At 38.6% G+C, this 16,513-nt stretch overlaps 1 protein-coding gene across 1 annotated transcript; it reads right to left on the bottom strand.

The window, feature by feature from the left end:
• Nucleotides 1-254: 254 nt before the first annotated feature.
• On the bottom strand, nt 255-14,826 carry TRMT1 (tRNA methyltransferase 1). Its single transcript, XM_026681625.2, has 17 exons — nt 14,512-14,826; nt 13,453-13,791; nt 11,982-12,037; nt 11,196-11,338; nt 9,196-9,383; nt 7,172-7,287; nt 6,173-6,285; nt 5,729-5,877; nt 5,437-5,520; nt 4,641-4,710; nt 4,397-4,531; nt 3,888-3,973; nt 3,075-3,183; nt 2,650-2,726; nt 2,107-2,226; nt 1,436-1,556; nt 255-450 (listed from the first exon to the last, which is right to left on the bottom strand). Exons 2-17 carry the CDS (start codon nt 13,758-13,760, stop codon nt 394-396), a joined length of 1,932 nt encoding a protein of 643 aa, XP_026537410.2. The 5' UTR covers nt 13,761-13,791; nt 14,512-14,826; the 3' UTR covers nt 255-393.
• Nucleotides 14,827-16,513: the final 1,687 nt, after the last annotated feature.

The following is a 16,513-nucleotide window of genomic DNA, read 5'->3' as shown; positions in this document are numbered from 1 at the left end:
CTTACTCATCTTGGCTGCCAATAGCAAAAAAAAATGTTTCACATAAAGATGTCTCAGCCCTGGGATTTTCTGCATGCAGACTGGTACAGATAGAAGATTTTTAAAAAGTGGAAAGGCGGCCATGTATAAATTTGTTCTCTGCTGTTCTACTTGGCTGAACTGGTTCTTAGATACTGTCAACCCACGCCCCTACAAAAATGCTAATGAATCAAAACGATACCCTCATCAGTATTAAACAATCATAAACCCAAACATAAACAAAAGATAATAGTATTTAATTGTCAAGCACATTTTGACAGTCATTAAAATATAAAGATTGCCTATAAATTGCAAAAATAAAAATCACATCAGGCATTCGGGAACTTTTTCTGTCACACCGCTGTTACTGGGGCTTCACTCTTTTTGTGTCTCATGAGAGTAGCAGCATTTGTCCCCTAAGGTACAGTCACCCTGGGAAGGAAAATGGCATTCATTGGAAACAACTAATTGAAGACATTTATATTCTTTCACCTAATCCAACCTATATTATTCATATAAGTGGTTGATTGCTAACAAAAAAGAAACTGCCTGGATAAAGCACTCAGCAGCTCTGGGGAATGGACTATGCTGCCTTTACCATGCATTATCTGATTTATTTTTATATATATATATATAAGTCAAAAACATCAAGTCCTCAAGGAGATTTTTCACAATGTGGCTATGGTTTGTATTATAATCTTAATGTGCATACACAAGGACTTAAATTTTTGCTGCCGCCTTAGGTCTGAGCAGTTTGGTAAAATATCAAGCAAGCAGCATTCGAGCTTGGTAGACCATTTTAAACTCGGGAGCAGACGCATCTATTTTCAGAGGATATCGTACTTAATTGTAGTCGTCTGTTAATTGTAACTGGTTAAAATGGACTGGCTAGGCATGCAAGATTATTGATTTTGGCTGCCACTCTTAAGCTAGAGCAGATACTTCTTGTTCATTAGTATTGTTACTTAACTGTGGCTTAAAAAAACCCCAAATTTAGTGAATTGTTTTTTCTGTTTCTAGGAAGCAAATTACATGCCCCTGTTTCCAGACCCCCCCCTCTGCAAGGAGAAGAGAGCCCTCAAAATCCATTTTTTCCCTTTTCTAGGAAGCTTAGACCCTACACTGGTTCTAGATTAGTGCAGTCACCTGAAAAGATGCTCTAGTAAGAGGTCATTTCCTTTCCCCATTTCCTTTAGATCCAAATGTCTCCATCTGAGCTATAACCCAACTATATCAACCCACTGAGCCAACCCCATGATCAAATGTTATAGAATTGAAGCCATGTGCCACGCCAATCACATTTCTTCCTGGACCTGCGCTGTCACAATAAACTGAATTCCAAAAGATGCTGCCCATTTCCTTTCAACTAGCCTTTAACAAGTTTCTTACCATGCAGAGTAACTGTATAGCCACTTACCTTCCGGAACCTTTTGCATGGAAAGTTTTTTAGGTGAGAACCATCATTCCCTTCTGCACAAACTTTTCTCTTGTTTTGATGTAACTTTCTCTTTTCCTGCAGACAAGAGGAAATCCCACCCCTAACCCAGAAAAAAATAATGAGGCATGAACCAAGGCAGCTGCTCTGTGGTTTTAATGGGGCAATAAAAAGACTCATAATGAAAAGCTGCAGCAAACCCTGTAAAAATATTGAGTGGTGAGTTGTAAGACACCCACCTGCTTCTGCACCCAAGAGGACTAGCCTACAGTCCTATGATTACAATCCTACTAGCCTACAGTCCTTCTTTGCACCCAGCAAAAAGTAGTAGTGGCAACATCAGCCAAGGGCCTGAGCTGCAGCTATGGGGTGTGCAGAAGCTTTTTTATTGCCTGAGAAGGGAGTCAAGATGCAGAGGAAGAGACTAGCTATACCTTCCCTTTACCGCACAATCTTCCAAGACAAAAGTTCTATTAACAAGGCTATAATTCGCAGCCCAAACAATGCATCTGGCATTGGTTTTACAATGAAGAAACTAAACTCTTCCCCCCCCTTCAAATATCACACATGTAATCGTAATCCCAGAAGAGTTTTATATTTGGATGTTCTGATTTCTTCCCAGGCAGCCCCTGATTCCTTTTAAATCCCTTTACCCTGCTTTTGCTCTTGATTTGGGCCCCCAGAAGGGCTCAGGGTTCATCTGGAACCGTCGGAGCTTCTGTTTTCGCGATTTAGGATTAGCATCTGCTCGGACAGTGAAGGATGCCTGCAACCTGTACAAGTTATAGAAAGTCAGAATAAGGGACAGATTAGAAGGTGTGATAGAACTGTAACCCACAGGAACCTTTTTAGTAGGTTCTGCCAGTGGTAGGAGCGTTCGGTATCGTACATTTTTCTCTGCAAAGAAACGGCTTCAAAGTAACAGTCTTAGTCTTCCGTCTACTGCCATCCACCCTGTTTCTGTGTTATATTTATTTATTTATTTGTGTATTTATTTATTAAGCTTCTCAACCACCCACCTCCCTCTGAGAAAGGCTCTTTTTGCTTGCTTCCTTTTTGCCTTCAGAAACTTTAGATTTCTGCCTTCAAAACATCCAAGTTTTTAATAGCCTGCACCTAAAGCAATTTGTGTCTCAGCTCAAAATTCACAATTTGCTCATCTCAAGCCCAGTTCTACCATGTGACAATCAACCTACTTGGGTTCCACAGAAAGGATGTGAGCAGCTGGGCTGGTCTCTGAAAGGCGCTCTCGCTTCACAGGGTTGAGCTGCTCCTGCAAGTGGGGATGAGCAGAAGGAACAGCAGTTTAATTTAAAAAGAGAGAGAGAGCCTAGAGTATAGACAAGAACAAAGGCAGAAGGGATGTCTTGGGTTGTCGAGGGATTTTTTTTCCAAATCTTTTAGGGCTACCTCACACTGAACTTTTATTAAAGCTTGTAGAAAGAAATTAGTTTAAGCCGATTGGCTTTGCCTAAAAACTAGAGGAGAGGAGAAACCAGAAATTACCTCTGTGAGAATCTTGATGCCTGGAATAGCCTTAAAAGTTACAAGGCCTCCATAATTGTTATACAAATGCCAGAAAAGAAAGCTCCCTTATATGAAAGTTAAGACCACTGCTCACCCAGCAGCGCATAATATCCCAAAGCACAGATGATGGTGCATCTGTTTTGATAGCGTTCTTACAGGCATGAGAAAGCGACACTTGGTAGCCGGCGTGAAGAAGAGCCGATCTGAAAGAGAATCCAGAGACGGCTTATATTAAAACATGTCCTAACTTCCCTAAGGAAAAAGATTAGCAGAACCCCCAACAATTGGGACAGGTCAATGTTCTGTTTCGAGGCAGCAGGAAAATTGGTACAATCATCTAAACATGAGACTCCAATTTCTTCAAATCTATTTTTCTTCTATACTATATGTTTAAATGCTGTAACTTGTTTTTGACAACTACTTCTCTACTTTCCTATGAAATGTGCCCTTTGTATATCCTTAAAATCACAGGACATTTCATGCTAGAGACCCTGAGCAGCTGTGTTTTCAAACCACCCAAATGAAAATTTATCCTTGAGTCAACCGCAGCCTTGGGGAAGAAATCTTTTAAACAGCCTGTTTGTCAGTCAATGGGGCCTGAGCCATCTGCATGTGATGACTATTCCCGCTTGGGTTTGAAAACATTCAGAGATTTACAAGACCAGATAACTTGCTCAAAAACAGCAAGTCTCTTAGCAAGCGCCTGATTAATGCATCACTATTGGTAGGAAAATACCAGGAAAAAAAACATCCATTCTCTCCACAATGCCACAATGGCATTCAAACTTTGGCTTTACCAGCAATTGCAAGGAAATCCTGTCTATCGCCACATTCGCAGCCTATCTTAGGATATTCCTTTTTAAAGTTAAACACAAAATCTTGGTGCAAATGAGTAAGTTCATCTTACCTGAACTGTAGTAGAGAAGGACTGTTGGAATGGATGGTTTTACTGAGTTTATCAAGGGTATAATAGAGAGGGACATCAGGTAGTTCCTACATGTGGAGGAAAACAGATTTTAATTATACAGGGAAGCTATTCAGGTGAGGTTACAGAAGAGGGGTATCTACTACTGCAACCATGTTTTCGTCACATTCTGCTTTCAACGATTGATTCATTCATAAGGCCCTTTTTAAGCCTACTAGAAGAGGTTCCCTTTCAGGTAAGCTTATTCACTATTATAATTGTCTCATAAAAAAATATGTCAACAGCCTTGCAAGAACCCAGACCATGGCTTGAATATGGTCGCCTTGCAATGGCTGTCTTAAGGTTGAACAGAGCAATGCTGGAAACAACACCTGATGATCTGCTGGCTAGCTTTCTACTACTTTACTACTAGATGACTAGATGGCTACTAGATGTTTTTGCTTCGGGGAGGGTGGGGAGTGATCTGGAAAGAGAACAGCCATCATCCTCACCTCCATCACCATGCTCAGGATGCCCTGAATCCGTTGATTTGTCTGAAAGCGGCCTGGGTTACTCTCAACTGCTGACAAGACTCGCTGGACAAAACCCAAATCGTGAAGCGGTGCTGCCCACATGGGGCCAGCCAGCTGCAGGATGAAGAGGAGGAGGAGGAGGAAATATCAGCTTGGGAAAAAAACACCACTTCTCCACAATCATGTAAGGCAAGCCGTGAGGCTACTTATTGTCCCGGCTCACCTGATGGTGCTGGTGGCAATGTTCACAGGAGGGACCTACAGGTGGGCCACAAGCAGCCTTATAGTTGAAGCTGTGGGGTTATACAGAAGAGAAGCCAGATCAAAATAATAGATAGGTTTGCTTCCTCCCTGTTTATCAAATGATTCCTTTATGTTACAAGCAGAGGTTTTTCTAAAAGTCCAAGAGACTTGAAGGCCAATGGCCCCACGGTTCTCTCTAGCACAATATAGATCAAGCCATCAGAGACAGATGTACAGCATCTGTTCAGAGTTAAAACTTCTGAATCCTCAGCAGCGATGTTTCGACTGTGGAAAAAAATAGGCAATATCTAATGCTGAGAGGCAGTAAACAAGGGACTGCATTTTCCAGTAAGAATTTTTGTCTAATTCTCTCTCTCTCTCCCTCTCCTTCTCCCTCTCCCTGTAGGATTATCTTAAATATGAGATCATCATCCTCTTGGACAAATAAAGCACTGAATAGTTTTTGGGCTTCCAATAAACGAATACTTCTTTCTGTATAAGTTTTCATATTTTTAATTTCCTAGCCTGCGAGCTTCTGATAGATGTGTGCAGATAGTTTTTTATTTTAAAATTCAAAGGGAAAAGAAAAATGGGGAGCAACTAGCAGTTCCAAAAAAGCAACACTTATTAAAATGGGAAATTAGTTTTTTGCCATCATCAATCAGTGCAGGAGAAAATATCTAGCAGAAAAAAAATTGTATACACCAAAAATGATTTAGGCAGCAGAATAAAGGAAACTACCACTATACTATCAAAACTATAAAAAGAAGTCTTACTTTTTTCCATCGCTGACCATCTTGCCAAGTCTCTGGATATGAAATGATCCACAGCCCACACAGTTATAAACCAAGCCCTGTTTGCTGCCAAGAGAAAGAAAAGAAGAGTTGCTAGAGAAACTAGAGACAGGGCAAAGAAGGAAATGCCCAGGTATCGTCAGCTATATTGGACATTCTCCTGAATGCAACAAATTGGGAACAGTTGGAAAGCAAGCAGGAGATCTGATCTTTTTTCCCTCCACAGGGGAAGCACAGCAGAAAAAGCAAAACACCCTCTTCAGCAGGTGCTCACCTAGCAGAAGCTTTGACCTTGGATGGTCCACTGAAGACTCGAACAAACACACGGATGTAAAAGTCCACACTGACAGACAACAGTGGAACAATATAGCGCTGGTAGCAGTTGGCACGAAGATCCAGGCTGTGCAGGATAACTCGTAGGGCCTGAAAGAAAAAGTGCAGTGCAGCGGGGGTTCCTTTTGCCTTTGGGCACTGACATAATATGGCTAACTTTGCAGAAGATATGTAAGATCTTTGCATATTCTTCACAGCATGTGACGTTCCCATTCCATTCTTTCCCAACCCCAGTATTGTAGTACTTGTAAGACCTTACTAGTTACTACTAGCTGTATTTGCTAATTTGGGAAATGTTAATTTCCTTTTGAGCAGAACAACAAAGGAGAAAAAACAGGGCAACAGAATGTAAGCCTCTCACTGCCTGGCACTCCCTGCTACTCACCATTTCATGACAGCAGGTGGTGCCGATTGACACGCCTCCGTATTTGCTATAACAGGTTTCGCCTAATTTCCCAGCCAATACAGCCATGTCAGTGCATGTAACACAGAGCAGACCTGTTGGAGGCAAATTGTAGAAAAAATGTAAATCAACACCTCTCCCAAACATAACTAAGGCGCTAAGGGGGAACAGACAAGAAGAGTCAATGAGCGTCTACCAAAGGGTTCGCTCTAGACCTGCCCGTGGCTGAGCCAGTGCAATTCTACTTCTTTCTCTCCAAAAAAAGGGGATGCTCTTCCTACAGTATCAGGCATAAAAAAGGGAACACAAATAGAATTAGCCAGTTTACCTTACAGGCTTTTATATTAATCTTTAGGGACATATCTGGCCAAATAGAAATATTATTTGCCAATATGAAAAGCTTCAGGCCTGATTTCAGACTCTAGAGTCCTGGGTTATTGTTTTTTCTTTTCACTATGTAATGTTCACTCTGAGAGATTGTTTGGCCTAGTGGTTAAGGCACCAGCCTAGAACCAGGAGATTGAGTTACAGTCCTGCCTTGCGCATGAAAACTCTCTGGGTGACTGTAGGGCAGTCACTCTCAGCCCAACCTCCCAACCCCCCATATGGCTGTTGTTGTGTGGAAAATAGGAGGAGGAAGGAGTATTATGTATGCTTGCTGCCTTGAGTTACTTATAAAGTAATAAATGTGGGATAAACATTTAATAAATACATGTCTCAATAATTCTTGAACAATTTCTAACCTTTGGAATATCACTATTTCCTACTGATGAGGAGTCAAGATATGGCTAAAGAAACACCCCATTTTAGAAAACAAATGTTACAATGTGAAATCCATGTTCTTATTTCAGTTTGTCATTAAAAAAAAGGTGGAAACCTGTATCAAAAAAATTCTCTGAAAAATAAAACCATAGTATTCTGAGCAGCCCCTTTTCCCCTATTAATAACAATGCCCAGAAATGAAAGAAACTACCAACCCACCTCCATCCCTCACGCACTGCACCACAGCATCCAAGAAACCAGAAGGGCTGCCGTAGGGGTCCAGATCAATAACATCAAAGAATTCTCTAGCTGCCTTTTTGTGATATAGCAGCATCCTGACCAAAAGAAAGAGAGACTGTGACAAACAGTGATTAGGTGTGGTACACCCCATAGCTAGAAAAGAGGAAGCAGGAAATTCTATGAAAGAAGGAGGTGTGGGCTTCAGTTCTCTGTGCCAAAGCATTTGGTATACACCAGGGGTCTCAAACACAATTTACCTGGGGGCCGCTGGAGGCAGAGTCTGGGTGAGGCTGGGCCGCACATAGAAGTGTTTAGCCAGCTAGCGACGCATGGAGAACGCACTAATATTATACTTTCATATCACGGTGGGGGCCACAGGATATCGTCCTGCGGGCCTCAATTGGCCCACGGGCCGCGAGAATGAGACCTCTGGTATACACAGAAAACTGTACCTAAAATGGAGGATCAGCTATTTTCCCTAGCAGGCTGGCTGCTCATATAGAGATCCTTTTCACTGTGAGGCGTGCCCATAATATGATTCCACATCAGCAAAAGATTAGGCCAATGAATACCTATATCATGCAAGTCAAAGAGTTTCTCCAGCTTAATTCCACAGAAGAAAAGGCGAGTAGATGGATCATTTGCTCAATAAATGAAGGCTGTTTTCAGCTGTAGAGCACTGGCACAAGAATAGAAAGAGATGGAAATTCTGGAAAATTAACTCCTTTGTGTATTCTTAAATTTTTTAAGCAATACAGAGATATTGTCTCTGATGATAGAACTAAAGAATGGGATAATTAGAAATGCAGCTGAAATACAGGACCTGTTTTATCATCTCTGTTCACCAGTGATTCAGCTGTACTTCCCAGACCTACACAAGTGGCAGTTCTGCATCATCATATATTCTTCCTGATTTTAAGAGTGGCATATACCTAGTATTATTAGCATATTGTGTTGTTGCAGTAGCCAAGAGACCGCAATCCTATTGCAGAGTAGTATAGTATACGGAATAGCAGTTTGGCTTGCCAAGCTACCAGCTGTTATAAGAGATGCTTGTGAGCTTCCCACGGTGCGCTACAGGAGGGCGAACTGGCTTCAGACCAGAGACAAAGATGGGCGGTTTTGCTTGCAGTGTCACCCAAGGCTCCCTTCCTTCCCTGGAGCTGCATTGCAAATGGGCACTGCAGCCGGGAAGGTTCAGAGCCATCAGGAATCTGATGACCTGCACAGAGCACCAGCTCCTCTCCCCATGGAAATAGTACCTATCTATCTACTTGCAAGAAAATGCTTCTAAACTGTTAGGGTGGACAAAGCCAAGGTAATACAGGAGCTCATCCCACCACACAGTTAGGGCTCAAATCACGGGAGCCAAGAGCATCTCCAGCATCATTAAGCCACTCAACCACCATGCCTCTTAGCATACACTTCATTGGGCCTTGTTTGAAATCAGGGTTCACAGAGTGCAGATAAATATTGGTTTTCTCATTTATTATCATGAGGTTTGTTATCATCTTTGTTAGCTGTCAGAAAACAGCACATAATCAACTATGGCACTGCAGAAAAACAAGGTTAAATAGTATTCAAACTTGATAAATTCTCCCCACCTCATTTTGTGCAACAAAATAGTTACTGATCATGTCAAAACAAAGGGACCATACAAACTATTCTCAACACAGCAATAGCTTTTTGGAAATGGCTTTTCTCAGTCAGAATTATCTCAAGACATAAAATAAAAATATTATCATCACTCCCCAAGATTCACTGAATAAGTTTGTATGTTATTCCACATTAAAGAACATAATCAAGTATTACAAAATGGCTAAGTGAAATCTAATTTGCTTGTCCTTCTTTTAATCCCATTGTTACTATTAAAAACAAAAATTCTATTTTTTATTTTTTTTGCAAAGCGAGAGTTTATCAGCTATGTCTCAGAATGTTAAATGGTCAAGGGAATCAAAAAAAGAAATAATTGACATCCCACTCTTATATAGAAGTCTACTAACCGAGCATCTGACAAGCTTGGAGTCACCAGGTGTTCCACACCATTGAGCTTAATGTTTTGAGTGATGAACTCAACAGCCTTAGAAGAATTATCATTAGCTACCACACTGCGAATGCCAGGCACTTCCTTTGCAAAGCGGATGGAACGCAGTCCAGAAGCAGCCAGAGCCTCCAGCACTTGGAGTCCCTCCTGTAAAAGGCAGGATGGGAAATGTTAAAGAAAAACTGAAATAAATGAACTAACTTTCAAAAACTCAGTATTTGACTTGAAACTATGTGGATTACCTCTGCTTCAACTTCCAAAGTGGCTCTGGCAGTTTCAAGAATATTAAATAGACATGTTCAGAATGTGTCTTTCCTAAGTGTTTTGTGATGTTCGATCACTATGCTCAAAACAATACAGAAGTTTGCATCATATCTTAAAATGGGCCCTCTGAATGCTTGATCATATGTTCAAATGAGCAACTATTCCAAAGTCCTAGATTCTTTACTTCAAAAGAATTATTAAAGCCTCACAAAAGGTGATCAGTCAAATCGCAGAAGTTGTAAAAGATTGGGTTATTTCATGTTTATATAACACATACTACGATATACCATGATAGTGAAGAAGGCCTCTGATACATACCAGACTTATATTACTCGGAAGACAGAGATATGTCACTGTTAATTGTACTGTTTTTATTTTTATATTTTAAAATATACATATTCATTATGGTAATATTGAATTATGGGATACAAATATAATAAAACATAGAGCTTGGAATTAAAGCTTAATAGTCAGCACTCTGTAGGGAGGTTCAGCTAAGTGACATCTGCAAAATTTTCTAATTGTGTTCTCAAGCCAAATTAAATGGTCATATAATCATGAGTAAACTAAATCATATTAGAATTTAACATTTTCATATGAGATCTCATTAGAAGTGCTAATGTTTTTGTGGGAGAATGTAAGACATTTTGGAGAATATTTTTATAAATCTTTTATTTTGTTATATCCTTATTGTGTTCTATTTAAGAGAAAGCTGTATGTCTTCCTAAGCTCCTACGGGGAAAAGATACATCATAGCTTGATTATGTAATACAGGTAGTCCTCCCTTACTACTTCTTCAACAAATGTTCAAAGTTACAATTATGCTGAAAAAACAACTTTATAGCCAATTTACAACGTTGGCAGCACTCCTTTGTTATGTGATTGCCATTACAGTCAATATGTATTCTCTTACACCTGACCTGTGAATTTTTTCTTTTTTTCTCCCCTGGCAATAGAGAGAGACCGTATAGGAAAGTATTGCAGAGAGTAAGCTATCTGCTCATCTACACATCAAAATTGGTAGTTGGAACTGGGAACCACAGGCATGCTATGCAAATAGCTTCAATACTCCTTTTGCATTATGCAAACCACTTCAAAAAACCTTGCCAAGAAAACTGCAGAGACTAGTCTAAGTTCTTGCCAGGGGGCAAAAATTGGTTTGGGTTGTTTTATTATTGCACTGATAGTTTATTTGGTTTTATACTTCATGTATGCTGCTAAGAGTATCTAGATTGTGGGAGAGAAGAAGTATAAATGGATGGATGGATGGATGGATGGATGGATGGATGGATGGATGGATGGGTGGGTGGATGGGTGAGTGAGCAAGCAAGCAAGCTCCCACCAAGAATAGCCAAAGATTATGACAGCTGTGAATGTTAGCAATAGCAACATAACTTATATTCCACTCCACAGCACTCTTTGAGCAGTTTATAATGTCAGCATGTTGTCTCCAACCATCTGGGTCCTCATTTTACCAGCTTTGGAAGGATGGAAGGCTAAGTCAACTATGAGCCAGTCAGGATCGAACTCCTGACAGTGAGTATAGTTTGCCTGCAATACTGCATTCTAACCATTGTGCCAATGATAGAAACTTTAGGTCAAATATATCTGCGCAACAATAAGCTGGTAATGGCCAATGGAGCAGTTCATCCAATCCACCCTCAAAAATCCAATGTGGAAACATAGATACAATACCTGGCATACTTCACCCACTTCTGCAACTGTAGCAGTCTCCTCATCTGGAATATCTCTATAATTCAGTTGTTCCAAGTTATCTTTTCCCATTTCAGAAAGATCAACAATCACTTTAGAGGTATTTTCTTCCCCAGGAATTGCAACTGGAGAAAAAAGATGGAGCAGATGAACACACCCTTGGTATCTAGTCTGAACAAATGCTCAGTCCTTAAATCTTTTTATATAATTATCAAATATTCAGCTCCTTTAAATAGTGTTTTCTCCTGATCAGAGAATAACCTACTATAAATATAACTGGAAGGCTCCCTCTTCTGTTTAATTTTGTCACTATTGAAAACCTGAACTTGCTTACAGGTGAAAGAACTACAGTCAAAAATCTACTCATAATTTCAGTTATTGTAAGTAAACTGCAATTGTTCTTTTTAAAATGATAAAACAACTAAAAAGCAACAAGAACAAATTACAGAAGATTAAAACATTCTATATTGTTATTCTAGGGACAATTCCTAAAAAATAAAAGTGGGTCTGCTTACTTCACTTCACAGCCACTAAAAAAAACCCTTTTCTAATAACCTGAGGAAGGAAATCAAAATACTGCCTTGTTAAGTCCTAATTGTTTTTTATTAAAAATGTGTAAACATTATTTCTCTGGAGGCAGGAAAATAAATCCCACCACCTGAATTACTACAAAACAATAAAAGTGGTATCTACGTTTTGCTTCTTTTATATCTCTGTTTTCACCTGATGGACCTTAGATGGAATAGTGATGAAAGCATTGCCACTCACTCCTAATTCCTTTGGATAAGAGCTGCAGACGAGCAAATTCAGTAATAACTGCACACCTAAAAGTGAGAAAAACAGCACATATTACAAACTTTAATGTGCCAGAATACAGTCCTTTCAAGAATGCATGACTTTTACAAAACATCATTACATAATTCAGCATCCTAAACTATCAATCATTTTAGAAATTCTTTCAAGTAAAATGACAAATCAACATCACTTCTTAGGTCTAAGAAATAAGACAAGTATGTTCTCTTTAACTGTAGATATTTCTTCTTTCCTACCACTGTTTTCATATTGCTGGGAATTGGGTGGTACATAACTTTAATAAATTATTACATCTGTGCTACATCAATAGCTTTTAAAAGCATGAGCCCAGAGAGGCAGATGTTTTTATTGCTAAATACTTATTTATTCTGTATTAACTCAAAATATGTAATTTGCACCATTACTGCTAAATTAGCCCAAATTCCAGGAATTTTTATAAAATGCACATAAGCATCAAGTGCTATGCAGTCTACCAGAAATTGATTTCTGATCTATTGTTTGCTTACTTCTATTAATATAACAGCACACTAACTTTATTTTATGCAGGATGAAACATCAATTTGCCTGATATATACTGTAGCATTACATACTTATGAAACTACTTAAAGGAATCAAATATCTCACAAGCTATGCAATAATTAAAAAATAAAGAACGCCTGTTTCACTTTCCACATTTTATATTTACATTTTTCTGCACTAAAAACAAACTCCATATAATTTGCAATATTGTACTAATGTTATGTTGAAATAATTTGCTGAGCACAATCCAGAACTCTGAGAACTGACTGAATCTCATTGCATTGCTCAAAGTTCCACATATGTAGTAAATTGTACATTTGAAAATACACTTACTAAACGAACATTTTCTCATATTGTTCCTTTTACGTTACGATTACAGACTGTCATATTAGTAAAAAACATTGAAAAGTGAAAAACAAAATCATACTTGGAACTTGCTAAACCTATGCACTATGACAATACCTAAGTAAGCACGTTAAACTATTTGATAGCAATTGGAGCCCTCCTTTCAAAAAAAGAATACAAAGAAAAATAAAAGTGAACATCAAGGACTCCTACAGTCCAACCAGTCCATGAAATGGGACATTAAATCACTTTTACAAAACAGATCTTTAAGTAAGGAAAAGGGTACATATTACATGTCTTTATGTCTTACATTAAGACAAGGAAGATAGAACTCAAAGAAATATACCCTCTTTGAAGCTAAACACAGGAGAATATCTCTTTTTTCTCAGGTACAGATAATATTTTCCATACAAATCTAATTCCAAGTTAATTCCAACTTGCTACTCCAACTATATCCTCTTCCCCCTCCCCCACCCCAAAAAACCAAAAGGATAAACTCTTCCATCATTACTTCAACTTCATTCATCCAACAGTATGTGAAATCACCCTATTCATTACTTACGTAAGGTCTCTGTTGAACTCTTGGACAGGGTTATAGAACACTTCATTGGCATTTGGGAAAATCACTTTTGCTTTTCCTTCTGTGATTATTTTCTCACCATTTTCTGTTGACTCACTACCACCACTTGTACTCACTGTAGGTGACTGAGGCATATTTTGCTCCAGATTACAACTTTCTCTTTCCATGTCTTGATTCTGATTACCCTCCATACCTTTGTTAAAAGATTGATTTCTGACTGAAATTGCAGTTAGAGTTGCTTCATTCCTATATGAAGCCAAGGCAAGTCTCAACCAAATCCTCAGACACATTTATTTGTCATCAGTTTCTTTCAATTATTGTCTGAAAAGAAAAGAAATATAATTTTACTGCAAATACCCTGAATCTCCAAACATTTATAATTCAGCACTCCTGCTCTGCAATTAGACACAGCTCCCAAGGAGAGAGTATCTCATATTATACTCACCTACTGTAACACTTATTCCAGTGAACTTAACTGCAACTTACTTAACAGTTTTCTAGGTTTATACAGCATGTTTTCTAAGGTACAACAGAAATGGGCTTATCTTCTTATCTAGAAATCCATCTCCAAGGGTTTTTGTGCTCATAACAATTCATTAATTTGCCTCTTGAACAAGAATTCCGGATCATTTTAAAAGCTAATTGATTCTATGGCCTGAACAAACCCCGATATATAGATTGGGGAAGATAAGAAACAATATAAACTTTCTCACTGAACTTTATGATTTTCATATAAAATAAGTGCATGTTTTGTTTGTACCTCTTCTTCTGCATATAAATGATCTTAAACTTATTTTGCAAGACTATTTTTCAATTACAATTTAGAGAAATACTATCAGTACTTGGTATTAGAAGCAGTAATGACCAATCGAAAATTATTGGAGGCACACAACCACCACCCGATATCAGAGATGTGACCTGGGCATTTAACAGCTACCTTTTGAGAAACAGTTTATCTTGACATCAAGAATCTTAATTGTAAATGGAATAGAATACAAAAGAGAATTGAAATACTTTTAACTTTATTAATTTTACACTTACTTTACAGCCAATTTGTAATTTTCAATCAACTGTAGACTAACATATTCTTCCACCAAGTCTTCGCATGCAACTGCAAATACGTGGAGGTGAGGCAGCTGGAGGGCTGAAACCGGGGTTCTCGGAGGGAGGTAATACCGACCTCGAACCTTTCTGTCTTTGCTGTTATCTGGATCAGGCCAATCATCGGGCAAAGGATACGGGGTTGAACTATAAAATCTCTCCCTAGGATATAGGCTCCCCTATGTATAGCACAACCAACCAGAACTAAGGTCCACGTTCCTTAGCCCAGCTTATACTGTCGACGCCATGTTGAAACTGACTGGGAAAAGATCAGCTGATATCCTGCCAGCCAATAGAACGGTGGCAGCGGACGGGTCGCCTAAAGAGTCAAAAAAGGGTAAAGGATACGACGCAAAAATGCCACTTTTTGCTAACGAAGCAGGTAAGGAAAGTCCAGCGTTTTCAAATTGTTCGCCTATTTCAAAACGTCGACTTGGATCTAGGAGCCCACTGCAGTTTACTGCTTTATACCTAGAAGCAGTTGCGGCAAACGGCGATAAACAGTGGCATGGTTAAGATTCAAGTATATTGCAGTTATGCACATTCTTCGTTGCAGATAATAAAATGTATGTATTGGAATTTTCTGTACATGTCGATTCAAGAACAATCCCTTGTCCTTTCAGTATCACTTTTTCTTAGGTAAATAGGTATAGAATGCAACCTCTGAATAAAACTACACGGGCATAGTTTGAAAGAATTCAATGTAGCATCTCTGCTAAACTCTAGCCGCAAATTATATAAAAGCAAAAAGACCTAATAGCTTTCCTGACCTATATATTTTCCAAGAATTCTGTTCATCTGGAAAATATCTCTCTGATTTCCAAATGTTCTCATTTCAATTTGGGGGATGGATCAATCATTAAGTCAAATGAGTCCAGTAAAATATATGTATAATACAAAATCAAAATGCTTGTTTGGTCAATGACTAGCAAAATTTGAAAAATCAGATAAATGAGATAAAGCTGTAGCATAATACCACAAAGATAAAATAACATACAGAAATGTAACATACCATAATGGTGTGTTGATTATATATCTATCTCTCACCTCAAATGAGATAGCATGTATTAAACCTAAACTGACAAATAATGCAGAGGTGGTTATTTCTGTGACCAGTTATTTGCATTGAGGCAACACAGAATCTGGGTAGTGCACAAGTGCATAAGGTTTGAATCTTCTCAAAGACTGTTCACATCAAAATTGCCTTCTTGGAAATTTACATATTACAGGCAGAATATAAGCAGACCTGATATCTCATTAGAATTTACAATATAATAATTGTGTGTAATTCATATTTGAAGATGTTTATGAAAATGTTTTTTTCCTATCTACACTCCTTTTACAACTTTCTAATCCATATTCAGGGTAGTGTTGGGGTACCTGGATGGACCTAAGCATTTACTGGCCAGATGCCCTTCCTGATTCCTACTGGGAGTTTGCAGCAGACATTTTTTCTTTGCACCCTAGCAGAGAAACATCTGTTATGTTGGATTTAACTCTCAACTTGCCAAGTTGGCAGCAAGCGTCTTCACCACTAGGGCACCATGCCGTTCTTTTTTTCCTTTCTATACTGATTTACATTGTGGTCTACTGTTCTATATAAGTATTGAATGCATCTTTCAAACTAAACATATATTTTCAGAGTCGCTTATTATATATTACTAACATGAGATTTGCAGGAGCTAACCAATACTGGATTAGCAACTGAACATGCTTTGCGTGGAAAAAAGACCCCAAGTTTCATCTTCAGAATTCAGCCAGTTATTGATTGTGTGTGTGCAACACATCATGACATAAACTAGACAACTACTTTTCAGCACAAAACATTTGATGAAATTATGACTTGTCTGTGGTTTTACAAATCCATCAAATGGAATAAGACATGATTAAAACATGATTAGAGGTATGTCACGTGAACACAAATGACACTGAGCTAGGATCA

The sequence above is a fragment of the Notechis scutatus genome, chromosome 2, assembly GCF_049901735.1.
Source record: "Notechis scutatus isolate UNSWTSFEM ecotype Mainland chromosome 2, rNotScu1.2, whole genome shotgun sequence".
Lineage (NCBI taxonomy): Eukaryota > Metazoa > Chordata > Lepidosauria > Squamata > Elapidae > Notechis > Notechis scutatus.
This window is presented reverse-complemented; position numbering and strand designations above follow the sequence as displayed.

Bases quoted from the DNA above. Each gene is read 5' to 3' on its own strand.
- TRMT1 (XM_026681625.2), bottom strand. From the start codon at position 13,760: ATGTGTCTGAGGATTTGGTTGAGACTTGCCTTGGCTTCATATAGGAAT. The intron at 5,878-6,172 runs GTGAGTAGCAGG...TTTTTCTTTCAG, and splicing joins CCACCTGCTGTCATGAAATG to GCCCTACGAGTTATCCTGCA. The intron at 3,974-4,396 runs GTGAGGATGATG...CTCCACATGTAG, and splicing joins TCCTGAGCATGGTGATGGAG to GAACTACCTGATGTCCCTCT.